The sequence below is a fragment of the Saccopteryx leptura genome, chromosome 10, assembly GCF_036850995.1.
Source record: "Saccopteryx leptura isolate mSacLep1 chromosome 10, mSacLep1_pri_phased_curated, whole genome shotgun sequence".
NCBI classification, from domain to species: Eukaryota; Metazoa; Chordata; class Mammalia; order Chiroptera; family Emballonuridae; genus Saccopteryx; species Saccopteryx leptura.
In genome coordinates, this window is record NC_089512.1 from 8,585,005 (window position 1) to 8,612,147 (window position 27,143).

The following is a 27,143-nucleotide window of genomic DNA, read 5'->3' on the forward strand; positions in this document are numbered from 1 at the left end:
GCCTCATCTGGCAGACGATAAAACTGGATTTTGCAATGTCACCCAGTGAGTGGGGAATGGGTGAGCGAATACTAGCCCCCTCTCTTCCAATTCCCCAAGATGTGGCTGAACAGGAAGTCTGGACTCTGGGGAGGAAGTGGGTGGGGCCCTTCCCTTCCTGCTTTAGCCCAAGCAGCACTGTCTTCCCTTGGCTACAGGCACAGATGAGGAAACTGAGGCTGAGAGGGGAAGGGCTGTCATAGTCACACAGCCTAAGATCTGATCCCTCCTGCCTAGGGCCCTGCCTACCCTACTTGTCAAAAGGGGTGAGCTACATGCTCCTGAATGACCTTGCTCTCTCCACATGTGGCCATGGACACTCTCCAGCCCTCGGCCCCTCCCCTCAAGCCCCAAAGACCCCTTTGCCTGCCCACTCCCATGTGCCAAGGGACCCCCAGTCTTCCCCCCAGACCCTGCTCATCTGCTAAGGAACCCCTAGAACTGGCCATGCACCCCTTCCACCAAGATCTCTCTTCATTCAACCTGGCAGGAGAGGACATGCCTGCCACCACTTCAGACTTGCGCAGGAGGTTGGTGGGCCACCCTCTTCGCTCTTCCACTGCCTGTCTTTGAACCAGCCCTTTTGACCTCAGTGTTCTCAGTGGAAAGAGGCAGAGGTGGCCCAGTGTTGCTGGTCACCCCCTGAAAACTGTGTGCTACAAGAAGCGATGGGGCACTGGCCTAGAGGCCAGAGGGGGAAGGGGTCAGACAGCGGGCTCCTTTGTTACAGGCAGGAACCATGGTCCCTCCTCCCCCAGGAAGTCTTGGGGACTAGGCTTACATCACCCTTTCCAAGGTCACAGGCCCTGGCGAGGCAACCACTGGCTTCACGCTCTACCGGACCACGTTGAGACCCAGGAGCGGGGGTGGGGTGGGGGGGGGGAGGATTTCTCCAAGGTCACAGACAAGAGTGGTGGCTAGCCGTGGCCACCCAGCCCAAGAGGTGGCGGGGCAGCCTGGCTTTACCCTACTCTCATGAACCCACCCCGCGCTCCACTTGTGCCGGCCTCTGTGACTTGTTGCGGGTCAAGGAGGTCACAGGCTACACCCCAGGACAGAAGGGCATCAGAATTGGAAGGAGAGGGGCGAGGTGAACTGGGAAAGCCCTGCCGGGAGGAGGAGGAAACGAAGGCCCCTTCTGGCTCTCCTGGAAGCCCTTGCCTGCGAAGTGAGCAGAGAGAGCTTGGGCTCGTGTGAGTGTGTGTTGGGGGTGGGGGCGAAGGGTCAAGTTCACACCCTCTCCCCTCCCCCTTGTTGGGTCCCAGGAGACTCCGGACTCTGAAGAACACCAGCGGGAAACCTCAGAAGGGACCTCGGGGCGCAGAGTAGAAAAATGCCACCTCTTTACAGGCCGGCCCCTAGCTCCGGGCGCTGAGTAACACCGGTGGCTAGGCGTGGCAAGGGGGCGTGGCGTGGCGCGGAGGGGCGTGGCGTGGCAGGGCGAGGGGAGGCCGCGTGCGGAGGCAGCGTGCGGGCGGCGGCGCGGACAGCGGCGGGGTTACGGGGCATCGCCCCGCATAGGTAAGGGCGGGGTGGACGTGCGCGCCAGTGGGCGGCCTCTTCTGCTCCGCGCTCTCCTCGCTATTGGTGGGACTTTCGCCTCCGCGTCCCGGGGCAGCCGTGTCGCCGTCACTCTACGGCTCCTCGGTCCCGGAGGCACGAGTTTGTCCGAAGGTCCCCTCCGACCCATGGGGTTCAAGCTCCGTCCTCCCTGCTCCGCGGTCACTGGGCTGGCTCAGATTTAGAGGCAGTTTAGGGACAATCTCTTCCTCTCCCCCCTTCCGCCGCGCCCCGGGGCCGGGTCCTGCACGACAGCTAGAGCGCGCTGCTCTGGGGCTTGGCCTGGGCCACCGTGCAAGTGTCTCGGTGCCTCACCTGGCCTGACAGACTGCCAGGAGGAGGTGACACCGGCTGGTGTTGCCTGCAGGGAGAACTGCATAGGCTAATGCCTGGTGGTTGGAACAGGAGCCCTTGTTTGGAAAACTCCAGTGACTGTGTGCGCCTGGGCAGGGGGAGGAAGGGAAGTTGTGAAGTATGCGACAGACTGGGAGTGGAGGAGCCTCCAGGACGAGAAGCTTGGAACCACGGAGGGGCAGAGCAAGGGTGCTGGGGGAGAGGTGGAAGTGGAGGCTGAGGGGTCAGCTGTCATGGTTCAGTGCCCCCTCCCTTGGTCAGCCCCTCCCAGCAGTCTACCCTGGGCTTGCTGGTTTGATCAGGGGGTCTCCACGGCAGCCCAGGAAAAATTCGCCACAGCAAGCAGAACTTCCTTGCCTGTCCAGACCAGGAAATACCAGAATGGGTGACATGACAGGGTGTGGCTGAGGGGCCGCAGGGGCCAGGCTTTGGAGAGGGGAGGGGAGACCTCAGTGACCCTGCACGAGTGGGACCCTGTCCAGAATGGACGGAGGCTAGGAATGCAGGGAAGACAGCAGGTCTGGCTACTGGTTAGACTGACACAGAGACAGGCAGCTGACTCACCTGGGCATGCCAGGACTGGCCAGTTCTGTGCTTACTCCACCTCCAGGTGAGCATTAAGGCTGCCTGAGGAGGTAGGCTGGGCCCTGCCTGGAACTTGCTGTGTGCCCTCAGATAAGTGGCCCAGCTTCTCAGAACCATCTAGCTCAGGTGAGCCTGGTGGGACGGGGAGCTAGAGGCCTGGGTCCGATCTGTATGTACTCCACAGACAGTGTGTCTGGGCTCTCCTGTTCTTTCTGGGTCTCAGTTTCCCCATATATATATATATATCATGTGCAGCTTGCCACCACGGAACCTTAGAGGTGGATAAAGAGGGTGTAAGGAAGCCATGCCGCCTGACCTGTGGTGGTGCAGTGGATAAAGCGTCGACCTGGAAATGCTGAGGTCGCCAGTTCGAAACCCTGGGCTTGCCTGGACAAGGCACATATGGGAGTTGATGCTTCCAGCTCCTCCCCCCCGTCTCTCTCTCTGTCTGTCTCTCTCTCTCTCCCCCTCTCTCTCCTCTCTAAAATGAATAAAAAAAAATTAAAAAAAAAAAAAAAAGGAAGCCATGCCCTTGATCAGAGAGAGGTGGGTTGGGGTGGGACGGGGTTAGAGAGGGGAGGACTCCTGCTGAGTCCCTCTTGTGTTAAGCTCAGTACTTCCTCCTCCTCCCTCTCCCCTGCAGACACAGACACTCACACATTCTCATGCCCGGCCTCACCTCTGCCCTCACCCTCTTCCTCATCACCTCCAGGATGAAGCCCAAAGCTTCCTAACCTTGGGGGCCATCAGACCAGACCTCCAGCCTCAACCGCAGCCTTCCCCTGCACACCACCTCACCAGCCTTGCTTGACTTCTGGCCTTTCCTCCAGACAGTGTGACTCAGTTTCCTAGGGTTAGAGATCCTTTTGGGGCCCCAGACCTGGAAGGGCCCCTGAGTAGTGTCTGCAAACAACATCTGTGCGGCTCATCCCAAGGCAGCTCTGAGAGGCGAGGGAGGTGAAGACCACCGCCCCAAACCCAGAGCCACTCCCCTCCACTAGTTTATCCTTTTCAGGGAGGACAAATGTTTGAGAAGCTCTGATCTAGTCCTTTAGTAGAGGAGGTGACTGAGGCCCAGGGAGGAGCAGGGCTGTGGATAAGCAGGGGCATGGCCAGGACTGAACAGCTGGGTCGGGGCCCCAGGTGGTCCTGGGGGAGCAGCTGAGGAATGGGCCACAGCTCCAGGGAAGGGGAGCAGCTGTAGCTCAGAGAGAGGGGCAGAGAGCCCCTCCTCCTGAGTGTGACAATGGTGTGGGTGGGGCTGCCTGTGGCCCAGGTGAATGTGGGGGGTCCTGGTGATCAAGGCCTCCCAGGAGCAAGTTATTTACTGCAAGACCCGGGCTCACCCTGATTGGGCGCCCGTGTGCACCTCCCACCCTGGCTGCCCCCTCCTTCCTCCACTTTTAGCCACTGTCCTCACCTCTCAGCTCAGAGCCCAGCTGCCTGCCCTCTGAGGGTGGAAAGGTCACCCCCCAAAAGGCCTTTCCATTCCATCCATTTCTGGAGATACGAGTGAGGGTCAGGTGGGCCCAGGCCACCCTGCTGCACCCCGACCCCTCGGCTGGGCTCCCCTAGTCTGCCTGAGCTGACGTGCAGCCACCTCTCCCCACCCGGGGGGCTCAGGGCTGCTGCACAGGCAGACAGATGGCTGTGGCTGGCTTCTAGCCACTTCCCCTTCCTGCCTCTCCCGCCGCAGCCTCGCCCTCTCAAAGCAGCCCCAGCAGGAAAGGTGGGGCGGGAAGGACTGGGCCCCGGCCCTTGGCCACGGTTCTGCGGCACCCACCCCGCTCTGCCCCAGAACCAATGTCCTGGGAGTTGTAGGCTCCTTTGGGCTGGAGGGAGAGGGAGGAGACCCCTTTTCACTTTTCCTTTTGGTTCTGCCTGTGTCCCCTGCCCATCACTGGCTGCCTCGGTGATGTCACTTGCACCTATCCAGGTCGGCTAACTCCAGAGCCCGAGTGTCAGCGCCAGCGAGAGGCGCAGCTGGACGGACGACCGCCTTTGCCAGGTGAGAGCACCAAGGTCAGGTGAGAGAGGGCTGTGTTCGCTCGGAGGCTGTGGCCTGTCTGTGGGGCTGCGTTTTAAGTCCAGGCCCCTGGCTACCCCTCTCTCCAGGCAGGAGGCCACATTCCCAGGTGACCCTTGACTGATTGTAGGCTCCCTTTATTTCAGGGCAGGAAGTCCAAAGGCTTGAGCCCACCTGCCTACACCCATGGGTCAGCCGGGTTGGGGGGTCTAGCTCCCGCCTACCCTGACCTCACCCTTTCACTGCTTGGCACCATCTCCTCTGCAACAGTCCCCAAGTCTGACTGACATTACTCCCTTGCTCTGAGGTCCTCCACGGTTCCTCTGTCGGCTCCTCGGGGTGCTCTTGGTGGGCCCCCTGCAGAGCCTGGGCCCTCTTACCCATGAGCCTTTGCTCTCCTGGCTCCCCCACCGGCAATGCCTTGTTCTCCTCTCTGCCTTTCTATTTCTTGCCTATCCTTCATGGCTCCTGCAGAATCCCCCTCAAACCCCCAGATGTCTCCTTGCTTACCCAGCCCTGTTGGGGTGACAGGAAGTCCTGAGCCATGGCCTTGAGAAAGGCTGGGTTCTTCTGACAGCCTGTCCTTGTCTCCAGAGACTCACCGCAGAGAGGGCTAGAACAGAGCACCACTAGATGTCCCTCTGAGCCCTGGGAGCCATGGCGGGTGTTTGAGCCCAGGAGTGACCAAGCCAGGGATACTTCCCTTGGTAGTTCTGAGTCCTGTCTCCGACTCCTGTAGGCTCCCTTCCGCTGGGCCCAGGTAGAGAGTGGGCCAGGGCTCAGTGGCCAGTCTGGGAACTACCCTTTGGGGTGACCTGAGTTCATTGCGCAGTTCTGATATGGGGTGGTCGTGAGCTTTGCTTCTAGCACACGCCCGAGAGGGTGGGCACTGACCCTGCTGCCTCTGGGGCGGTCCAGATCTAATCTCTGCCCCGTTCACAGGCCCGGAGGCGGCGCCCAGGCCATGTGCAGCCCTGTGGAGACGGCCCTGCTGCGGCTGGAGGAGGAGTTCTTGACCGCCCTTGCCCGAATCAACAAGCATGTCCTCCAGCCCCTGCTTGTGCCTGGTGGGTCTCAGTTCTCCGCCCTGGGAGGTTGGGGGACACAGGAACTGTTCCAGGGACAGGAGTTTTACCTTGTTGTGCCCTCTGAGCTGCAACTTCTGATGGGACTGGGGTCCTGGCCCCCAGTTGCTGTCTGTCGGAGGGACCCTGAGGGGCCAGGCCATGAGCCCCAAGCTAGTGTAGAACTAGCTCTGCCTAGAGTTGAAATTCCACCTCCCCCAGGGCCCAGGCCTGGATTCTCTGGCTGAATTCTCATCCGGCTGTCCCCCAGGCATGACAAGAAGGCAGGTGTTTCCTCCTGCTTGGGTGCCGCTTGCGAAGTGACCTGGGCCGGGTGCCTTCCTCTCGGGAGGCTGTGCCCGTGCATCTGTGCATGGCAGGGGCTGCAGGACCCCGCAGACCCCACATGCTGGGCCCCAGGAAGCCAAGAGTCAGGAGTTAGTAGCTGGTGCCCCTAGGACATCGGTGCTGCCCCTGGTTGGTGAGGTGGTGGATAGGTGACTGTATTTGTCCCTGAGGGAGCTGCTCCACCCCTCCAGCCTGCCTGTGCCCTGCTGAGCTCGAGGGGGCAGATGGGCTCCCAGTCCTGCCCCAGGAGCCCCCGGGAAGGCAGGACTCTGGCTGCAGCTCCAGGGCTCTGGGGTGCTGCTGGCCCTCAGGTGACCACCCGGGGCCTCTGTGCGCTCCCTGGACGGAGGAGCGGCCCCCTCCCCCCTCACAGCACGGTTGTGCCCTGCCACACAGCCCCAGAGCCCTTGGACGTCCAGGGCAGGGAGTGCCGGCGGCTCCTGCAGCAGCTGCAGGGGAGCACCCAGCAGCTGCAGAAGACGACGGAGGAAGGCCTGCGCTCGCTGCGGAAACGGCTGCGCCTCCCGGCCGCCGTTGGCCTGGAATCTCTGAAGCTGCTGTGCAGCGCTGATGGCGTCCTGCGGGTCCACATGGAGTAAGACAGCACGGAGCGGGTGTCGGGGTGCCACCTGGCTCCGGGCTCTCCGGGGCCAGGGCTCGGGCCTGGGGCTAACCTGGGGTGGGACTCCGTGGGCGTGGGCAACAGCCTGGTGCGTGCTCAGAGACCCTCGACCCGAGCGTGAAGGCCTCCCGGGGAAGAAAGATTTCGTGGGTTAGACTTGTCTCCTTGGATCAGTCAGGACTTGAGGTCACCCGGGCCTAGAGCCAGGCCACTGTCTAGGCCCTCAGGGCTGCAGCCACTCAGTGAGTGGGATCTGGGGACCCCAGAAGGGCAAGGGGTGAGTGTCGAGTGGAGGGGGCTGGAGCTGCAGGGTGCTTCCTGCGCTGCCTGCAGGTACATCGAGTGCTACACAAGCTGCATGGTGGTCCAGGCCTTTCAGAAGGCGGTGAAGTGGAGGCCGAGGTGAGCAGACTCCAGGAATCCACTAGCCAGGGCTGACCCTGGGGCAGGGAAGGGGGACACTCCTACTTGGGTGGATGGCTGTGATCACTAACCCATTGAAACGCTGAGATATTGTTGCTAAATCTCCCAAGAGGGCCACTCAGGCTCTGCCTTTGCCTGTAGGAGAGAGGTTTGGGGTCTGGGCTTGGTGCTGGGACCCGGGGGCATTGCCAGCCGCGGGTGGTGGGAGCAGGGAGGGCGGAGGGGAGAGTGACGGCGGCGTGGGGCCCTCTGTCCACTCAGCGAGTACTGGCAGGACAAGCAGAAGGAGCTGCGGCTGCTCCTTCGGGGCGTGGGCTCCGAGGGCCCGGTGGGCACCGCGCTGGCCCAGGCCCTCCGCCAGCTGCTCACCCACCACGTGCAGCAGTATGTGCGTCACCTGCTGAGCCTCAGGGACACCACCGGGGAGGTACGTGGCAGGGGCACGAGGTGCTGCTCTCCAGGCCTGTCACCCGTGGGGAAGCCCGGGGTGGGGAGATGCAGGGCCCTGGCTCAGGAGCCCCTGGTTTGAGAAGGGCCTGGCCAGGCGTCGGGGACATGGCCCTGCTCTGGGGGGGATGTGTTTTTGCCCTTGGGTATCTGAGGTTCTTGGCCCTGCCCTGGTGGAGCTGGCAGAGACCCAGGGGGCAGATGTGCAATCACAGGCTGGGTTGTGCGGGCACAGGGCTCGGGCCCAGTGGGAGAGTCGGGATGGTCCCGACTCCCTGGCAAGCACCTGCATGCGGGTCGCTGCCTGGCGGAGGCGCTGGCTGGGAGAAAGGGGGAACTTAGGCTTAGATGCAGGCCAGGCCTGGGGCAGCCCTCACTGGCTGGGGCAATGTATTTTTGTGTTTCTGGGTTTTTTTAAAATTTATTGTGTTGACATGGTTTCCAGTGTCCCACTCAATAACTTGATATAGTACCCTGTATGCCCCCATCACACCCCCCGGGCCCCTTGCAGTCTCTCCACCAGTGGGGGCGGGCCCTGATGAGCTCCCTGCCCTGGCGGCCCTGTCTCCCTCAGGGTCACCCTGCCCGGGAGCTGGTGGTGCACGCAGCCGCCCTCTTTGAAGACCTCCAGTCCTTCATGAGGCAGGCGCTGGACCAGGCCGCGGCCACACAGGCCCTCTGGCGTAGCCTGGACAGCGAGCTGAGGGTGAGTGTGCAGCCTCAGGGGAGGGGTTCCTCGGACAGGGGCCTGCTGGGTGCTGGGGCTGCGCGCTGCGCTCTGCCTGCCTCAGTGTCCCCGTCTGGAAACGCGGTGGTGGTGGCGGAGGCAGGGGGCTGTGCACGCCCTCGGTGGTGGCGGTGGTGGCGGAGGCAGGGGGCTGTGCACGCCCTCGGTGGTGGCGGTGGTGGCGGAGGCAGGGGGCTGTGCACGCCCTCGGTGGTGGCGGTGGTGGCGGAGGCAGGGGGCTGTGCACGCCCTCGGTGGTGGCGGTGGTGGCGGAGGCAGGGGGCTGTGCACGCCCTCGGTGGTGGCGGTGGTGGCGGAGGCAGGGGGCTGTGCACGCCCTCCGTCTAGCTGTCTTCAGTCATTCGCTGAGTGCCTCCAGGGCCCAGCCATGGGCTGCTCTGGGCAAGCGTGGTCGGCAGAACTGTCCCCCTCTCCTGGGGTGCCACCAAAGGATTGCATGCCTGGTCCCTGCCCAATGTGGCACGTACTGTCCCTGCAGGGGGGACCATCCCGTGCACCCCAAGAGGGTGTGACAGGCTCGGGCCTGGGTGGAGGGTCAGGAGAACAGGCTGGGGAGGGTGAGAATTGCCAGAGGGAGGCGGGGCACTGCGGACCCCCAGCTGAGAGTGGGCAGGAGCTAAGGAGGGGCCGTGGCCCGAGGCGGGTGGGGTGGGGGGACAAAGTGACACTTCAGGAGAGACTGTGCTACCCTGTTGGGAATGGCTGGGAACGACTCTACAGACCTGGGAGCCCCGTCACTGTCCATCAGTGTCCCTCCCTGTCGCAGGGGCCTCCCGGAAACGGTGGGACTGGGGGCGGGGGAGGCCAGGGGCGGGGCAGGCAGGGGGGTGGCCTGCCCTATCAGGACAGGTGCCTGAGCCCCGCGCTTCCCCTCCCTCACCAGGACGCACTCTGCACCCCGGCTCGCCGACTCTTGCAGGACAGCGAGGAAATCTTCGTGGATGTCAGCCCGCTGTGGGCAGACCGCGTGCTGCTCTTCAACGATGTCCTCATCCTTCTGCAGGTTGGAGGAGGTCTGGGGGCCTGGGGTCTGGCGGAGAAAAGAGTGGGGCAGAGAGAAGCGGGTGGGAGTGCGAACTTGGGCATGTGTGGGGGCAGAAGGACAGAAGGCCGAGGTGGGGGAGGAGCAGGCGTGGTCCCGAAGGGGTGTGGGCTGTGCAGAAAGGCTGCTGGTGTCCCTGCTCCGGTCTTTCCCTTGGGGTCCTCGTCTGGAGAACAGGATGATTGTGAGCGAGGCTGATGCTGGACAACTCAGTTCTCTTCCTCAGATCGGGGAGGAGCCCCAGATGGGAGGTCCGGGGGAGGGGGGGGCCTGGTGGCTGAGAGGGGCTGAATGAACCACTCAGGGTGTGGCCAGGGTTCCAGGGAAGACTGCCTCGCAGCAGCAGGGCCTGGGCCCTCAGCACGCAGAAGTCGGGGGCGGGGGAGCAAGGCCTGGGTTTCGGGTTGTGACATGGCCAGGAACTTCATCCCCCTGACCTCGTATTGCCCTTGTGATGGCCACAGCACTGTCTTCTCTGCCCCCTGTCCCCCAACCTGTCAGTCTGTAACCCCCCTGCAGACAGGGGGAGATGCCACTTGCCACGCCCAAACTGGCGTCCCCTGAAGCCTGGCTTTGGGGTTTGTTCTGATCCGGTTTGCGTTCCCATCCACTCCTGACTTCACACTCTGCTCCAAGTACACCGGAGAGATACTGCCACTTCAGTGCACGGAGCTCTTCCCTGCCTCTGGGCCTTTGCATGCTCTTGTGTCTCTGCTGGACCCACTCCACTCCCCGGCCTGTGTCTGGTGCACCCCTCTTCCCATCCGCCCTGGGCCTGGCGCCCTCTCCCCCTGCGGCAGTGGGGCAGTGATCCGCTTGCCTGGCCGGTGGGAGGTTATGCACAGCATCTCCCAGAGGAAGGGGTGTTCGGCCTGGCTGGCGGAGCAGGGATGGGGTTTCAGGTGGAAGGAACGGCAGGTGGAGGAGCGTTTGGGGCAGGCGTAAGGAGGTGTGAGCGTGGCGTGGCCGTGGCGCCGTGGCGTGGAGAGGGTGGGTGGGAGGGCTCTGTGGTCTCGGGTGGTGGGCTCAGCAGTGAGGTCTCCCTCCCCGGGAAGCGTGGTCCTTAGGTTTCCCACAGGGGCTGATGGGGCCTGAGCTGTGTTTCCCAGAGAGCATTCTGGTGGCCGTGGTGGACCAGGATTGGGGAGCAGGGGAGGCCGATCCTGGGGTCCCTGGCAGGCCCTTGGTTGGGAAGGGAGCTGCAGGCACTGCCCTGGAGGTGGGGAGCAGATAGGGGTGGTTAGGGACTCGGTGCTGGGCATGCGCACTGAGCAGCCTGAGGGGGGTGCCTGAGGGGGGTGCTAGCAGGCTGGTGCTTGGGGCCAGGCCAGGCCAGAAGCATAGGTGGCTCTGGATGACACCTGTGCCCTGTCTACTTCCAGGGCAACAGTGGCCACTCCTTTGATCTGAAGCTGGTGTGGGTGGAACCTGAGCAGGACAGGTGAGCCCCCTCCACCAGTGACACTCGGGCCTTTCCTCCCTCGACTCCATGAAAGCTGCCCGCACCCCAGGGCTCCAGTTTGGGCCCTCCCCAACACCCTTCTGGACAGAACCGGGGCCTACTTGTCACTTCCGTCTGTCTAGGTGCATGGTTTACCTCCTCACACCCGAGGAGGAGTTCTATTTCTACTGCAAGAAGTCCCAGGGCCAAGTGAGTGCGGATGAACTGTGACTTGGGGGGTGGGGTGGGGTTGAGGCCAAGGGAAGAAGACAAGAGGGGAGGGGAGGGGAGGGGAGAAGGGGGCACAAGTCTACAACCCTGGAGGCTCCCTGGGTGTCCTGGTCGGCGTGAGTCAGGGGCTGCCCGGGTTCAAGCATCAGAATGCCGTCGAGGCTGGCAGTTTTCTCTGTAGAGACCACGTCGGGGCCTGTGTTGATCCCTGTCTGGTGGTTTTGTCGGCCTGCCCGGGGCAGGCCCCGAAACCGCAGACAGGGGCTCAGGTCTGGACGGAGGGTCCAGGGAGCAGCGTGGAGCAGTTGGAGACTCCTCCTAGTGGTCGAGCGGGGTTGCAGGCGGGCTTGGAGATGGTTGTTCCGGAGTCCCCATCCTCCCTACGGGCTGTAGTGAGTGTGCCCTGGGAGGCTGCTGGGGCACTTGTGCCAAGGGTGGAGGAGGGCTGTGAGCCCCTGTGGGGTCACAGAGCTCAGAGAGGAGGCTCCCCAGGGGCTGCGTCCACCAGCGGGGACCTGTCCTGTTTCCCCTGTCCCCGTCAGGTGGTCTGGCGGCAGAAGGTCACCCAGGCTGTGTGCCAGGCCCTGCGTGAGAAGAAAGACTTCCCGGTGCTGGGGGCGGGCCAGGAGACCTCAGAGACCCCCGCCTGCCGCACCGCCGTGTACACCTTCCGTGCAGAGGGTCACCTCTGCCAGGCCACCTATGACGGCAAGTGGTGGCGGGCCAGACCCCACGGCCAGTGAGTACCAGGGGCTCCTCCTGGGTGTCGGGCGGACAGGACCCGCGTGGCGTGAACCAAAGGCTCTTACTCCTGTGGCCAGTCGGTCGGTTCTGTTTGTCCCTTAGCATTTCCTTGAAGTTCTCTTGGACAGGACCTGGCCCACAGTAGGTCTGTGCCAAATAAAGACTTGTGTTGGTGACACGGGAGCAGGGGGGCAGATGCCAGGTGGCTGGCCTGCAGGCTGTGCAGACGCCCCCTGTTCTTGGGGGTGGGAGAACAGTCCTCATATCTTCGTAGCGTTGTGTGGCGGTCGAGGTGGCTTGTCCTCGTCAGTCCTTACGAGAATGCCCTGGGGGAGTGCTGTCACCCGTTCTGTAGGTACAGAAACTGACGCCCATGATTGGCATTGACTTGTCCAAGGCCTCGGGGCGGGGGAGGGGGGCGGCATAGGGTGAGCTGGCCACAGTTTCAGGTCCACCCGTCCCCACATGAAGAACACGTGGCCCGCCCTGTGCTACAGCTGGGAAAACAGGCCCAGGACGCAGAGGGGACTCGCCAAGGTTACACTCGCAAGTCTGATGGCTCTGATACCCTGACGCTTCCTAAAGGGCTTGAGGAAGCCTGGGGACAAAAAGCCAGACAAGACCATGCAGTGTCTGAACAGGAGAGGAGGAGGGTAGGAACCCCCATGATTAGTGTTTGGCTTGAGCTTAAAGTTTAGTCCTGAGCTTCCCGTTGGTCAAGGCAAAAAGGGAACCTGGATGTTCCCAGAACTCTCCCTCCAGTATGTGGTGAGTGTGCCCTTCAAGGCTGCTGGGGCCCTTGTGCCCAGGGTAGAGGAAGGGCTGAGCGTGCCTGTGGGGCCACAGGGCTCAGAGAAGAGGGCTGGGTGGGGCGGAGCCCCGCCCGAGGGGAAGCGAGGCCTCTGCAGAGTCAGCGGCGGAGACTGGCTGGGGGTCCTGCGTGTGTTGGAGGGTGGCTCTGGGGAGCCTGATGCCCATGGACCTCGACTGTGTTCCAGGGGAACCCTGAAGTGGCCGGATGGGCGGAATCACGTGGGCACTTTCTGCCAAGGTGTGGAGCACGGGTAAGGCTGGGGCTGATGTGGGAGTGTTGGGGCAAGAGAGTGGTTTTCGCTTCTGCCAGTGGTCACCAACCTGGCCCCCTCCCCAGTTTTCAAACCCAAGCAGGAACTTAGAGGTTAAGTGGTCCAGCGCCCACCTCTGTTCCCCTGTGAGAGCGGGGCCGTGGAGGGGCTGGTCCAGGGCCCGAAAGCACTCCCAGGGGTGCATGGGGGCAGGACGGAGGGGCGTCCTGGGAGGGCCCTTTGGGAAGGAGAGACAGGCTGAGCACCTGTGAGGCTCCGCCCATCCCCGAGAAAGCCCCTGGAGGCAGGGACCCTCCTGGGTGGCACGGAGAGGGTATGCTGGAGCGTCTCTGGTGAGGGCGGTGAACCCCATGCTGACCCCTCCCTGCCCGCCACACGGACAGCTTTGGCGTCCTCCTGGTGCCCCAGGCCTCCGAGGACAAGTTTGACTGTTACAAGTGCCACTGGCTGGAAGGCAGCATGTGTGGCTACGGCATCTGTGAGTAAGTGACCCTTGGCCTGATGGCGGGGGGGGGGGAGGGGGCTCCTGGTCCAGGCATGTCCCCTGGGCCGCCTCTGGGAGGCAGGGCCAGCTGTTGGTGACCCTCTCCAGGTATAGCACTGAGAAGGTGTACAAGGGCTACTTCCGGGCAGGCATGCGGCACGGGTTTGGGGTCCTCGAGATCACCCCGCAAGCCTCTCAGCCCTCCAGATACACGGGCCACTGGGAGAGGGGCCTGAGGAGCGGCTATGGCGTCCAGGAGGACGGTGACAGGTGAGCCCTCCACGGCGGCCCGGGACGGGGCGGGGGGGAAGGAGACCCTCACAGGCCAGACAGCCTCAAAGCAGGGTTTCCTGTGGTCAGAGTGAGCCGCCTGTTTGCCCCCCGGAGTCTCTGGCGTCCTCACTGCCCCCCCCCCCTTGCTCCCTCGGTGGTCTCGGGCTCAGGAAGCTGCTCTGGCCCCTCCTTGGGCTGTCTGAAGGGAGTTTCTGAACCCTTAATCTGGTCCCATCTGAGGCTCAGAGCAGTCTCGGCTCTCTGGGCTGTGAGACAAAGTGCAGGGACCCAGCCTGGCACCTGAGGCTTCGCCTACTCCTCTGAGCTCATTCCTGCCGTGGCGCCCGTGTGTGCCGCCCCCGGCCTTCCAGACCGGTGAACATACCCACATATCTGTTGCACACTCCTACCTCCATGGCTTTGCATGTGTGTGAATGGCATCCCCCTTCCATCTGTCCTTCCTGCCACCTCCCCCAGGAAGCCTGCCAGGATGCCCTCCCCCAGATAGGCTCTCTCCCACATCCACCCTCTTGGGGGTTCTTACTTCCTCTTCCTGGTGTCTGAGTTGAGTGGATTCAGGTGATGTCATTTTTTAACCTGCCTCCCCCACCCCCCCACCCCATGCACACACACGACAGCGGAGCACAGGCCAGGGGCGTGGGAACGGTTCTGATTCAGCTCTGGCCGCCCTCCCTCTCCCCCCAGGGGCGAGCGCTACATCGGCATGTGGCGGGCCGACCAGCGCCATGGTCCGGGGGTCATGGTCACCCAGGCGGGAGTCTGCTACCAGGGGACCTTCCAGGCAGACAAGATGGTGGTGAGTGGGGTGACCCGCGTGTGTCCTGAGCTGCGGTCTCCCTGCGCTCGGGCTGAACTCTGGGGCTGCCTGCTCCAGCTCGGGGACCCTGAGGCCGAGCTGAGGCTGGTTGGGGGGGATGTGGTAGGTAGGAAGCTGGGTTCCCAGGTACCAGAACCCGACCTGGTCAGGACTGCAGTCCTGCCACCCACCTGCCCTGGCCTTGGGCAGGTCCCTTGCCCCTCCCAGCCTCAGTGTCTCCATCAGCAATCCAGTTAACTGCTTGTCATAAAGACTCAGTGAAGCCCTGGCCGGTTGGCTCCGTGGTAGAGCGTCAGCCTGGCGTGCAGAAGTCCCGGGTTTGATTCCCGGCCAGGGCACACAGGAGAAGCGCCCATCTGCTTCTCCCCCGCTCCCCCCCCTCCTTCTCTCTTCCCCTCCCGCAGCCAAGGCTCCATTGGAGCAAAGATGGCCCGGGCACTGGGGATGGCTCCTTGGCCTCTGCCCCAGGCGCTAGAGTGGCTCTGGTCGCGACAGAGCGACGCCCCAGAGGGGCAGAGCATCGCCCCCTGGTGGGCATGCTGGGTGGATCCCGGTCGGGCACATGCGGGAGTCTCTCTGACTGTCTCTCCCTGTTTCCAGCTTCAGAGAAATACAAAAAAACCCCACAAAACTCAGTGAAGTAATAAGATTGAAGTTAGTGTTGCCATGCACTGGTGGTACAGCCGCCTGCACACCCACCACTTATGGACCCCTAACTGAGCGCCTAGCTCTGGGCTCTGACTTTTAACACGATCTTGTAGGGTCCTCCCAGTAGCCCTGTGGGTCACATCATTGTCCCTAGTCTATGAATAACAAATGTGAGGCTCAGCGAGGTCAGAGAAGCTGCCCACTGGTGCGTTCTACCGAGTGGCAGAACGGAGGCTCTCACCCAGGCCTCCTGAGCCCAGCCACCCGGCGCTAACCTCCGGGCTCACCGGCACCCTGCCGGGACCCCGGAACCTGGCTGAGCTCCGGCCTGATGGCTGCTGCTGCTCTCGTGGCTTGTTGGTCTATTGGTGCTACACTTTGTTCTAGAAAGGGTGGAAGGAGGAAGAACAGGCAAGAATGGGCACCTCAGATGGACTGAGAGATAAGCAGAGCAGAAATCGGACCCCGCTTGGCGCTGAGCTTCCTGGCAGCCAGTGCGGCAAACGCATCTGATCAACCCCCCCCCCCCGCCTCCCGCGCAGAGCGTGGGGGTGATCCGGAGAAGCACACCCCTTCCTGAGCCAGAGGAGTGAAGGGAGGTTCCCTAGGAGGCTTCCCGAGAGAGGTCCCTGGGGAGGAGGAGCCAGGCCCCAGGGTGCTGTCCAGGGTAACTGAGGACGAGGCCCGTGGGGCTCATGCTCCGTGCGCAGCCAGCCGGGGGCTGGCATCCCGCCTAGCACAGTCCTGGGAAGGGCAACAGGGCTCAGGACCCTGCTCTCCATCAACCAATGCCCACCTCCCCCTTTTCTACTGTGCCCCACCCCCCACCTCTCCCGGCCCTTTAGAACTCACCACTTCTCTTCCTGGCTTCCCTAGGGCCCAGGGATCCTTCTCTATGAAGATGACTCTTTGTACGAGGGCACCTTCACCAGGGACCTGATCCTCACGGGGAAGGTGAGGGCCGGCTCCGCTCCCGCCCAGGGCCAGGACTGGAGTCTGTAACCTCTAGCCCTGCGGAGGGTGCGGGCAGCGGGTCCAGAGGGTAGGAGAGAGCCTCTCCCACCTCCACGCGTCCCAGGGACCCTCCTGCTGTGGAGTGTGATTGGATCCTGGTGGGAGTCAGAATGAAAGAGGTGGGCTCGCTTTGGGCACAGCAGTTGCCGGTGGTCCCCTGGCTGTGTCCTCCTCCAGCCCTCCTAGCTGGGAACCCCCCAACCCATCATCAGAGTCTTGGGCAGGTGTCCTGGAGTGGCTTTCCTGCCCGAGCTGACCCAGCAGGGGGCAGTTGTGTCCTCAGTGGGGCCTTTGGAAACATGGGGGCTGTTTTGGTTTTATGACTGTCATTTGATGGGTGGCGACCAGGAGTACTAGGAATGGGACAGCCCCGTGCAGCAAAGAATTGCCCCTCCCCAGGGCCGGTAGTGGCCCAGGCCCGTCCAGGCCCCGCAGTGGTGGCTCCCTCCACTCTGAGCTCTGAGGCCCTTCTTCATTCTCCTCCTGTCTCCTCCCTCGGAGCGGATGCCCTGGGAGGTGGGCAGAGCTCTTGGTGGGGGGAGCCCTTCGGGGTGGGGCTGATTAAATGGGTGGAGGGAAGGCCACCCACCACAGTCCCTAGTCTCTGTGACTGGGGCTGCATGGAAGGGCACCTGATCGGATAGACAGTGGACAGACATCCCTGCTTCCCTCTCCGGGCTTCCAGGGCAAGATCACCTTCCTCAATGGCTTCACCCTGCAGGGCTCCTTCAGCCGTGGGACGAGGACAGGACTGCACGTCCAAGGCGAGCTGGACACGGCTGCCCTCCCGCCCGATCCAGGCAGTACCTACAAGAGGTGAGAGCCTGTCTGGGGCTATCTTTGTGTCTGTTTCCACCCCAGGGACTCAGGTCCACTCAGAGGGGCTTTCCCGTCCAACCTCTTAGCTCTTTGGAGAGTTCAGAGCCCGGGTCACACAACCCTTAAGTCAGAGACTCTTGGAATCAAGGGCCCTGGGGTGATAACTCCACATGTCACAAACCTAGAATAAAATAGTGCACATAGGCTTTGCTTTTTTACTGGGAAAGGTACAGGACAGCCTATGAAATGAAACAAACAAGAATAAAATAGAAAATAGAAGTGCGAGTTGAACTTAAAAGAAAGGGAGGTGCAGATAGGCCTTCTAATAGTCATGAGTGAGCATTAGTCTAGCTTTGAGTTCCCTGGCAGCCAAGGGGAAGAAGGGAACTTGCTAAGTGAAGGAGGAAAACTTGGTTTTGCACTGACGAGGGCATCTGTGAGGGCAGCGGTTCTAACGGAGCGCAGTACCAGCCAGCATCTCGGAATTGGGGAGGGGGTACAGCTAACTTCTTGACCCACCGTCCCTGCGTGCTTCTCCCTGACAGTAGGAGCTGAGCTTGGAGGGCAAACCTTAGGGGCGTGACTGAGCCTGGTGGGGTGCAGGTGTAGGAGAATCTGGGAGTGTGTCATGGAGGGCAATACTCCATAGAACCCCAGGCCTTTTGGCCAAGACAGGATCAAGCTGAGGAAGGTTCCAGGTACGGAGGGCGAGAGCAGGGTCTCCTGGCTGGGAATTCTGCACTTCCGGGCACTGGTCTCTCTTAGGCCGAAGCTGTACTGGGTCTCCAGCTCTTCCTGTCACCTTCCCAGGGCTCTGTGTGGCCTTTTACTTTTTTTTTTTTTTCTTTCTCTGAAGCTGGAAACGGGGAGAGACAGTCAGACAGACTCCCGCATGCGCCAGACTGGGATCCACCCGGCACGCCCACCAGGGGGCGATGCTCTGCTCCTCTGGGGCGTCGCTCTGCCGCGACCAGAGCCACTCCAGCGCCTGGGGCAGAGGCCAAGGAGCCATCCCCAGCGCCCGGGCCATCTTTTTGCTCCAATGGAGCCTTGGCTGCGGGAGGGGAAGAGAGAGACAGAGAGGAAGGAGGGGGTGGGGGTGGAGAAGCAAATGGGCGCTTCTCCCATGCGCCCTGGCCGGGAATTGAACCCGGGTCCCCCGCATGCCGGGCCGACGCTCTACCGCTGAGCCAACCGGCCAGGGCTCTGTGTGGCCTTTTAAAAATTACTCTACCAAGCAGTCGATTCTGTCTGTCCTTCTCAGCGTCTCCTTCCTCCTCCTGGCACGCTGGAGGTAGTTACATCTGTATTCCCCGTCTGTCCGCCCTTCCGGGGCCCTGCCTCTGGGCCAGGCTGGCCAGCCCCACCTCTCCAGGGGCCTAGAAAGGTTCCTTGTCGCCACAGCTCCGTTTCTACCCCTCTCCCTCCACCACCTCCACCGCAGGCAGCTGGGCCTGGGCGCCTTCCCTGTGGAGAGCCGCTGGCAGGGTGTCTACGGCCCCTTCCGGGACTTCGTGAGCGCGGGCTGCCCCGGGGATCGGCAGGAGGCCCTGCTGGGCTTCCACGTGCAGAGCTTGAAGGAGCTGCGGGAGTCCCAGGAGGACCTGTGCTGTGAGAGGTGAGGCCCGGGTGTGTGCGCTGTGTGCCCACCTACCCACGGGGACGCCTGGGAGGCTTCCTGGAGGGGGTGGAGCTGGCTCCGGTGTGGCTGAGAGCCGTGTGTGTGTGCGTGGTGCCCCAGGACCCCGCTGGAGGACAGTGTAGGCAGAATGGAAGACGTCCTGGAGGAGCTGCTGCAGCACCGGGAGCCCGAGGCCCTGCAGCAGTGCCTCCGGAAGGTGAGGGCCCGGGGGACCCCTCTCACTGCCCCGGTGCTGACTGAGGGCCCAGGGCGTGGGCCCCTTCTACTCAGGGCTCAGTGTTCCCCTGTATGCAGTGGGAGCAGCCCGGGCAGCCTTGTGGGGGCCCACTGGGCTCCTGCCCCCGCCCTGAGCCCCTCTTCGTTGCCTATGCGCTGGCCAGGCTCTGAGCAGCTCGCTGCACCCCCTGGGGAAGCTGGTCCGGATGCTGATGATGACCTTCCAGGCCACGTATACGGGCATTGGGGCCAACAAGCACCTGCAGGAGCTGGCCCAGGAGGAGGTGAAGCAGCACGCCCGGGAGCTCTGGGCCGCCTACCGGTGAGCTCAGCAGCACACTGGACAGTGGACAGCTGCTGCCCCTGACCCCAGGGGACCGGGCTCTGCCTGGAGCCCCGGGCGGGAAGGGTGCCTCTCGCTCAGGTCTGGGTGGAGAGAGAACCAGAGGGGGGTTGGCCACTGTGCAGCCCGACCAGGCCTGGCTGACCCCTGACCCCAGGGGACCGGGCTCTGCCTGGAGCCCCGGGCGGGAAGGGTGCCTCTCGCTCAGGTCTGGGTGGAGAGAGAAGCAGAGGGGGGTTGACCACTGTGCAGCCCGACCAGGCCTGGCTGACCCCTGACCCCAGGGGACCGGGCTCTGCCTGGAGCCCCGGGCGGGAAGGGTGCCTCTCGCTCAGGTCTGGGTGGAGAGAGAACCAGAGGGGGGTTGACCAGTGTGCAGCCCGACCAGGCCTGGCTGACCTCTGACCCCAGGGGACCGGGCTCTGCCTGGAGCCCCGGGCGGGAAGGGCACCTCTCACTCAGGTCTGGGTGGAGAGAGAACCAGAGGGGGTTGGCCAGTGTGCAGCCCGACCAGGCCCTGGATGACCCCTGACCCCAGGGGACCGGGCTCTGCCTGGAGCCCCGGGCGGGAAGGGCACCTCTCGCTCAGGTCTGGGTGGAGAGAGAACCAGAGGGGGTTTGACCAGTGTGCAGCCCGACCAGGCCTGGCTGACCTCTGACCCCAGGGGACCGGGCTCTGCCTGGAGCCCCGGGTGAGAAGCGTACCTCTCGCTCAGGTCTGGGTGGAGAGAGAACCAGAGGGGGGTTGGCCACTGTGCAGCCCGACCAGGCCTGGCTGACCCCTGACCCCAGGGGACCGGGCTCTGCCTGGAGCCCCGGGCGGGAAGGGTGCCTCTCGCTCAGGTCTGGGTGGAGAGAGAACCAGAGGGGGGTTGACCACTGTGCAGCCCGACCAGGCCTGGCTGACCCCTGACCCCAGGGGACCGGGCTCTGCCTGGAGCCCCGGGCGGGAAGGGTGCCTCTCGCTCAGGTCTGGGTGGAGAGAGAACCAGAGGGGGGTTGACCACTGTGCAGCCCGACCAGGCCTGGCTGACCCCTGACCCCAGGGGACCGGGCTCTGCCTGGAGCCCCGGGTGAGAAGCGTACCTCTCGCTCAGGTCTGGGTGGAGAGAGAACCAGAGGGGGGTTGGCCAGTGTGCAGCCCGACCAGGCCCTGGCTGACCCCTGACCCCAGGGGACCGGGCTCTGCCTGGAGCCCCGGGCGGGAAGGGTGCCTCTCACTCAGGTCTGGGTGGAGAACCAGACGGGGTTTGACCAGTGTGCAGCCCGACCAGGCCTGGCTGACCTCTGACCCCAGGGGACCGGGCTCTGCCTGGAGCCCCGGGTGAGAAGCGTACCTCTCGCTCAGGTCTGGGTGGAGAGAGAACCAGAGGGGGGTTGGCCACTGTGCAGCCCGACCAGGCCTGGCTGACCCCTGACCCCAGGGGACCGGGCTCTGCCTGGAGCCCCGGGCGGGAAGGGTGCCTCTCACTCAGGTCTGGGTGGAGAACCAGAGGGGGGTTGACCAGTGTGCAGCCCGACCAGGCCTGGCTGACCCCTGACCCCAGGGGACCGGGCTCTGCCTGGAGCCCCGGGCGGGAAGGGTGCCTCTCGCTCAGGTCTGGGTGGAGAGAGAACCAGAGGGGGGTTGACCACTGTGCAGCCCGACCAGGCCTGGCTGACCCCTGACCCCAGGGGACCGGGCTCTGCCTGGAGCCCCGGGTGAGAAGCGTACCTCTCGCTCAGGTCTGGGTGGAGAGAGAACCAGAGGGGGGTTGGCCACTGTGCCGCCCGACCAGGCCCTGGCTGACCCCTGACCCCAGGGGAACCGGAACCACACTGCAGGCTGAGCCCGACCCTGGCCCTGGCCTCGGGCCCCATTGCCAGTCATGGCTGAGCTGCCCCCCGTCAGTCATTACGGATGGGCCGTGGACACTGCAGTGCCCTCTTGTGCTGGGTTCCAGGACTCGGCCTGGCATCCTGTCCTCCCAGGCTCCTAATTGCTGAGGTCCAGGAGGCTGGGCTCTGAGGTTCATGCCCCCTGGTTCTGGGGGGTGGAGCCCCCTGCCCTTGGTGATGGGCAGGTGGAGCTCAGCTCTGGGCTCTGTGGGAGGAGGCAGCCACACTGTTCCTCTCTCGCTGGCTTGCAGGGGTCTGCTGCAGGTTGCCTTACAGCGCAAGGGCCAGGCCCTGGAGGAAGAGGAAGACGCAGAGAAAAGGTAGCTGCCTCGGGCCCCCATGGGGTCTGCAGGGTCCTCTCCCCCCGGGGCCTCCAGGCTCCAGTCCCGGGAGGCCTCCCATCTTTGCTTCTGGGGAAGTGTTGGGAGTTAAGGCTATTGACCAAGCATTGTTCATCGAGCATTCAAAGATCAGAATGACCCATGACCTCTGTCCCAGGGAGGGGTCAGTGCATCAGCCGTCTCCCTGTTCTGTATGTGTTAGTGCAGCCGCGCCTCTCCAGTGTGCAGAGGTGAGCGGCTGCCCCAGGCACCCTCCCTTCCCTGTGCGCAGATGGGGGACCTGGGGCTTGGCAGCAGCTGAGTCTGAGGTCACCCAGCAAGAGTTATGTGGGTCTTTAAATCTGTCTCCCCCAGTCTCCCGAGATCAACCTTTACAATTTGCCTTCAGATTCCAGGCTTAGAGAGGCCTTTCTGTCACTGCATTGCAGGAGGCATGAGAAGTGGGGTTAGAGATTAGGGAGAACTTCCCCCCGGAGTCCTAGGAAGCACAGAAAACTAGGAGGCAGGAACGGACTGTCCTAGAAGAGCCGCTGAAGGCTTTGCTGCCAGTCACTTGTCCATTTGGGACCCTGGTTTGCTTTCAGTCAAATGGAGTTCAAAACCCTGCTCCTTCTGCCGTGTGGGCTCTCAAAGTCAAATGAGGTGGCCACAGATACCACCATACTGCTATGACGGAGGCTTGGGAAGGGTTTTCTTGGGAGATGAGGAGGCTGGAGGCAGGGACACGGCTGTGGGACAAGGATTAATATGGGCTCATTGGAGGGCAGCTTAAGTAGTGGCTACCACCCCCAGGCTCCTGCCCTGCTGACCCCAGCCTGTCCTGGCCGCTGTCATTTAGGGACCAGCAGGTGTATGGATTGATGCTGCCTCTCATGCTACCCAGCTTCTACTCAGAGCTCTTCACTCTCTACCTGCTTCTGCATGAGAAGGAGGACAGTCTGTACATCCGGGGCATCACCAACTTCAGCCTCTTCTCGGACACCAAGCTTCTTGAGTTCTTGGATGTGCAGAAGTAAGCACCCCACCACCACCACCACCACCACTTTTGCTAGGGCTTTTATGTAGCAGCAGATACAAACTTCACTAAGGCTGTCTTTAGCCAAAAGAGAGAGGGTCATTAATTGGCCATGTATCCATGAAGTTCTAGGGTTGCACTGGGGTCTGGTTCAGGTGTGGCTGGATCTAGGTGCTCAACTGCGTGAAGAAGGGAAGCGGTACCTCTCTCTGTGTTGCTCTGTCTGTGACGCCTCCTGTGGTAACAGGCGTAGCACCAGTCACTCAAGGTTTCTCCTCTCCCAGCTCAGGCCCCCCACTGTCCACAGGGAGCTGCTGTCTCCTTCCCAGCAGCTCTGGCAAAGCTCACTGGCTTAGCTTGGGCCCTGAGTGCACCCTGAATGCTGGCTGTGGCCCACAGCTTCCCGGGTGTCTCTCTTGTACGCCCCCTCCAGCGGCCGAGGCACCTTCGTGTTTGGGGCCAGTGGTCTACCTTCCCCAGGAATCCCTCTCGGCCCCCTGTTGCCTTGGGCTCCACACATGCGCTCTGGGATGGCGTTGTGGGCCCGTTTCCTGTCCTCAGCCCCGCTGGGGGACATGGCACAGGGAAATTGCCCTCTGGCCTCAGACCCTGCCCTCTCCCTGGCAAAGCCTCCTGTCTCACTTTTGAAATTTCAGGCACCTGTGGCCCAAGGACCTCAAGCTGACGAGCAATCAGGTGAGAGGGTGGGCTCTTTACCTGCCCCCCCCCCCCAAGGGGTGGCCTGAGCCCTGAGCTGGAGCCCAGATTCGCTCAGGCTGCCGAGTGGCCTTCTGCCTCATGTTGCCGGTCAGAGGCCGCAGAGGACTAGGGGAGGGGCAGAGGTGGGTGAGGGAGGGGACACCAGACTTCCCAAGTTGTTCTGATTTCCATGTGGGCGAGGGACTAGCTGGTGGCCCCCAGTGACCAGGCTCGAACACAGGCCCCACTGTTGTACTGGTTCTGCCACCAGGGGCATAGTATTTGATCCCTGTGCCTCAGTTTCCTCATCTGGGACAGTGCCCTCCGCTGCAGCACTGGTCCACCTCACAGGATGGTTGTGGGGAGGTGGCTGGCACTCCCTGGGCACTGTGGGACCAGCAGCATCAGCAGTTAGAGAAGCGGTTAGAAAAGCAGGTTCTCAGACCCACCCTAGACCCACTGAGTCGGAAACGCCCGGGGGCCCTGGCTTTGGCGTTGCACTAAGTCTGTGGGTACGAGAGCCATTGACACCGGCAGTCAGAGCTGGGCCGCACCCACAGACTGTTGGCTGTTCTACTTACTGTCTTTTTTCCCTTTCCATCCAACCTCCTGCCGACCATTTACCCCCCTTTACAGGTGAGTCAATTGAGGCGCCCAGTGGAGCTGTGACTTGCTCTGGGTCACTCAACTCTCTGGGCAGGGCTGTGCAGAAGCCACTAATGGGGATGGGGTGAGTGTGACAGGGGGACTGTGGATGTGACAGGGGGACTGTGGCCTCACCACCCTGCTCCCCTGCCACACAGAGACACTCCCTGGTCAGGGACAAGTGCTTCCTGTCAGCTACTGAGTGCCTGCAGAAGATCATGTGAGTCTGCCCCCTGAGTGGGGGGTGGTGGTGAGAGGCTGGAGTGTTGGGGCTGCTGTTGGGACCGCCCCGAGCGCCTGATCTGGAGCCAGCCGCCCCGCTGCAGGGCCACGATGAACCCCTGGGAGAAGCTGGAGGTGCTGGAGAGGACATGTGGGGAGATCGAGGCCACCGTGTCGCGCGTGCTGGGCCAGGAGCACAAGCTGCCCATGGACGACTTGCTGCCGCTGCTCATCTATGTGGTGTCTCGAGCCGGGTGAGCTGGGCGGGGCCGGGGCGGCCCCTCCCCTCCCTTCCCGGCCCCTCCCCTCCCTTCCCGACCCTTCCCCCCCTTCCCGGCCCTTCCCCCACCGCACACGCTCTGAACGGCGGAGTCTTTGAACGTCAGGGTTTATGGACCCTGCTTTCCTTGGTACGGATAGGGACACTGAGGCCCAGAGAGGAGAGGGTTCCACCCTGGGCCCCGTGGGTGTCAGAAGCAGAGCGGGGACCCCACCCCACGTGTCCCGCCTCCCAGGACAGGTCTCCTTCCCCAGCAGCTGAGTGCCTGTCCCTGACGGACTTCCTTTCCCCTCTCCCTGGGGCGGGGTGGTTCTCTAGAATCCAGCACCTGGGAGCCGAGATCCACCTGATTCGTGACATGATGGAGCCCATCCGCACAGGGGGCCTATATGACTTCCTGCTCACCGCTCTTGAGGTAAGGGACAGAAATGTCCTCGGGGCCACTGGGGAAGACCTCTTCCCCGCCCCAGCCACCATCGTGGGGATTAGCTCACTCACATTCACAACGTGTGTGCCTCTCTGGGAGGGGCCCTCGCGGAGCTCCTGGTCCTACCCTTGTTAAGAAGGGGTTGGGAGGCAGCCCACAGTTCCTCCGAGCCCGAGGGACCCCAGGGTCCTGAGTGTGTCCCAGACTGCATCCCTGAGCACAGCGGGAGAGGGACATTTCTGTGGTCCCGGCCTGGGAGGTGGGCGCACCCTGGTATCGGCCCAGAAGCCCGTGCACGTGGCTAGGAGCGGGCAGGGCAGATGGCTGCAGCCTCGCCTCTCTCCCTCCAGTCCTGTTACCAGCACATCCAGAGGGACGAAATGTGTCGACTGCCCAGCCACTAGGACTCCCGGGAGCTCTGGTAGCTCAGCCTGTCCTGGACAAACCGTGGAGCCTAGAGGGGCCGCTGTGGACTTCCTGTGGGGCCAGCGTGGCCCGGCGTGGCCCTCGTGGCCCCCACGCAGAGGGTGGCATAGGCTGGCACAGGCAGCCCTCGGAGGAGATGAGTTTCCCCTGGGAGATGATGGGGCAGCCTCGGCCGACCGGGATGAGAATGAGGGGTGACAGGCATGGCCCCAGCGCTGGTGTTCCCTCCCCCTGCCACCAGACCGGTCTCAGATGACCCAGACCTGCGCCTTCAGCCGGGGGTGCGGGGGGCGGGGCGGCAATGCTTTCTCTAACTGGTTTCACCACATGGGGCAGCTTGAACAGAGGGTCTTGGGCTCTGGTTTTGCCAAAAACCCCCGTGGTGTTCCCACGAAGGTCCCTGCAGGATTGCCTCCCAGCCTCAGTCAACAAGCCTCACCAGGGGCTTCCCAGGCGCCACCCTTGTGCCCCCGGGCATGGGTTAAAGGTCTGGAACATGGTAAACATGGTCTCAGCTCTCTTCTGGTGAGGAGGGCTGGCTTCCTGTCCCCTGAAGGCGCCAGCAGACGACCTGTGCTTTCGAGACGGAGAGAAGGGGACGCTGGGGAAATTGGGTCCATCACTGACCCAAGTGGGGGCTGGCAGGCGTCTAAAGGGACCCTAGTTCTGACCCAGCCTCTGTCTAGTCAGGTTAACCCCCCAAGGGTGCTGGGAAGCCATGCGCAGCTGCAGAGCCCCTTGCCCACTGCAGCCCCAGGGAAGGCCGGAGGCTGTGGGAACATGAGGGGCAGTCAGGGGGTGACATGGGGTGCAGTGTCGTGTAAATGAAGCAAATATTCTCTAAGCAGGAACCTAGGTGAGGGCCACATGGCCATGGCTGTCAGCTGTCCCAGAGGGGTGACAGCCCACCGCGGATCAGCGAGGGCCTGGGGCGCCCCCTTGGAAAGGGATATGTTTAAGGTTGGGGTTAGGGTCAAGGTCAGTGTTAGGGCTAGCATTAGGGATTAGGATTCATCCAAGGGCGGCTGGCAGAGATCAGGAGAGGGGAAGGCGGTCTGGTCTCATGGGGGACGACCGACCCAGCAGTCAGTTAAACTGGGAGCATTCTCCACGGTCTGGGAAAAAGCACACAAGAGAGGTTTGGGTTTGGTTTGTTTGGCAAACCAAGTGGAGAGAGACCCCAGGGCACTGGCAATACTACTACGAGGGGCCAAGGGAGAACAGTCGGCATCTAGGAAATTCACTTGTGTCGCTGTCCTGCCTCCCGTCAACATAACCGTCCTCAGTCGGAGGTCTGAGAGAATGGGGGTCCAGGAGCTGGATTGAGGGGCAGTGCTCACGGTCTCGGGCAAGGTTATCACAGCATTCTGAGACGACAGTGAAAGGGCCGAGTTTTTCTCCCTGCCCCCCACCCCCCATCGTGGGAAGATGACTGGCTGATGAACCCCAGCTTGTATACGAAACCACCAAGGACAAAGTGCTCCGGGAAACTAGATAAGCCCTTGGAGACCGACATCCTGTCCTAACCGCAAGGAGTGGGCGTAGCCGCCTCTGATGAACGTCTGCCCCGTCTTCCTTCTGCAGGGGCAGCCGCTTTCCCGCCCTTGCGCCCGTCAAAGTGCCTCTGTAAGCCGCACTGGCTGTGGCTGCTGTTCTCGGCCTCAGCCCACCTGCGCCCAGATGTAACAATAAACTTTGTTTACCCCACATGGCCTCGTGTTTCCTCTTGGCAGACCTAACAGGTTGCGCCAGGTGTCCTGCAGGTGACAGCCAGAAGAGCTAATGGTCCCACCCACCATCCCTGACCTCCCCGGTCCAAGGTGCTCCTTCCCCACCCAGGGGGTTCCTCTCTTTCATAGCCCGTGGTCATGACCTCTCCCTGCTGCACCAGGACTTGATTCTCTAAAAAAAATCTCACCATTTCTAACCCACACCCTCTGGCTGGGTTTATCCTGAGGTGATTACAATGTGCCGTTTAGAACATCACCCACCTCATACTCAGGATGATTGTCACCAGTGTCCATAACTGCCCCTGTCCAGCAGGTGGAGGAGGAGGGAAGAGAAGCCCCAGGTGAGACTCTCCCACACCCAGCTCCACTCTGCCACCTGGAGGTCCCAGCAGCCTGGTTTCTCCAAGGGCTCATTATGTGGCTGGAGTCTCTTGTAACCCTGTG

General features: G+C 62.6%; 1 protein-coding gene across 2 annotated transcripts; it reads left to right on the plus strand.

The window, feature by feature from the left end:
- Positions 1–1,461: 1,461 nt before the first annotated feature.
- ALS2CL (ALS2 C-terminal like) lies at positions 1,462–25,327 on the plus strand. 2 transcript variants are annotated; one of them, XM_066350695.1, is made up of 27 exons: positions 1,462–1,560; positions 4,475–4,546; positions 5,507–5,631; positions 6,373–6,571; positions 6,932–7,000; positions 7,283–7,448; positions 8,043–8,174; positions 9,100–9,219; positions 10,641–10,699; positions 10,843–10,909; positions 11,473–11,669; positions 12,673–12,738; positions 13,143–13,241; positions 13,352–13,513; positions 14,222–14,333; positions 15,879–15,956; positions 16,702–16,832; positions 18,280–18,453; positions 18,577–18,673; positions 18,858–19,015; positions 21,166–21,234; positions 22,094–22,267; positions 22,927–22,966; positions 23,773–23,834; positions 23,941–24,090; positions 24,435–24,531; positions 24,894–25,327. In XM_066350695.1, exons 3-27 carry the CDS (start codon positions 5,529–5,531, stop codon positions 24,945–24,947), a joined length of 2,835 nt encoding a protein of 944 aa, XP_066206792.1. In that variant the 5' UTR covers positions 1,462–1,560; positions 4,475–4,546; positions 5,507–5,528; the 3' UTR covers positions 24,948–25,327. The 2 variants fall into 2 exon arrangements, with proteins under 2 accessions (XP_066206792.1, XP_066206793.1); XM_066350696.1 differs by having other exon boundaries at positions 16,738–16,832.
- Positions 25,328–27,143: the final 1,816 nt, after the last annotated feature.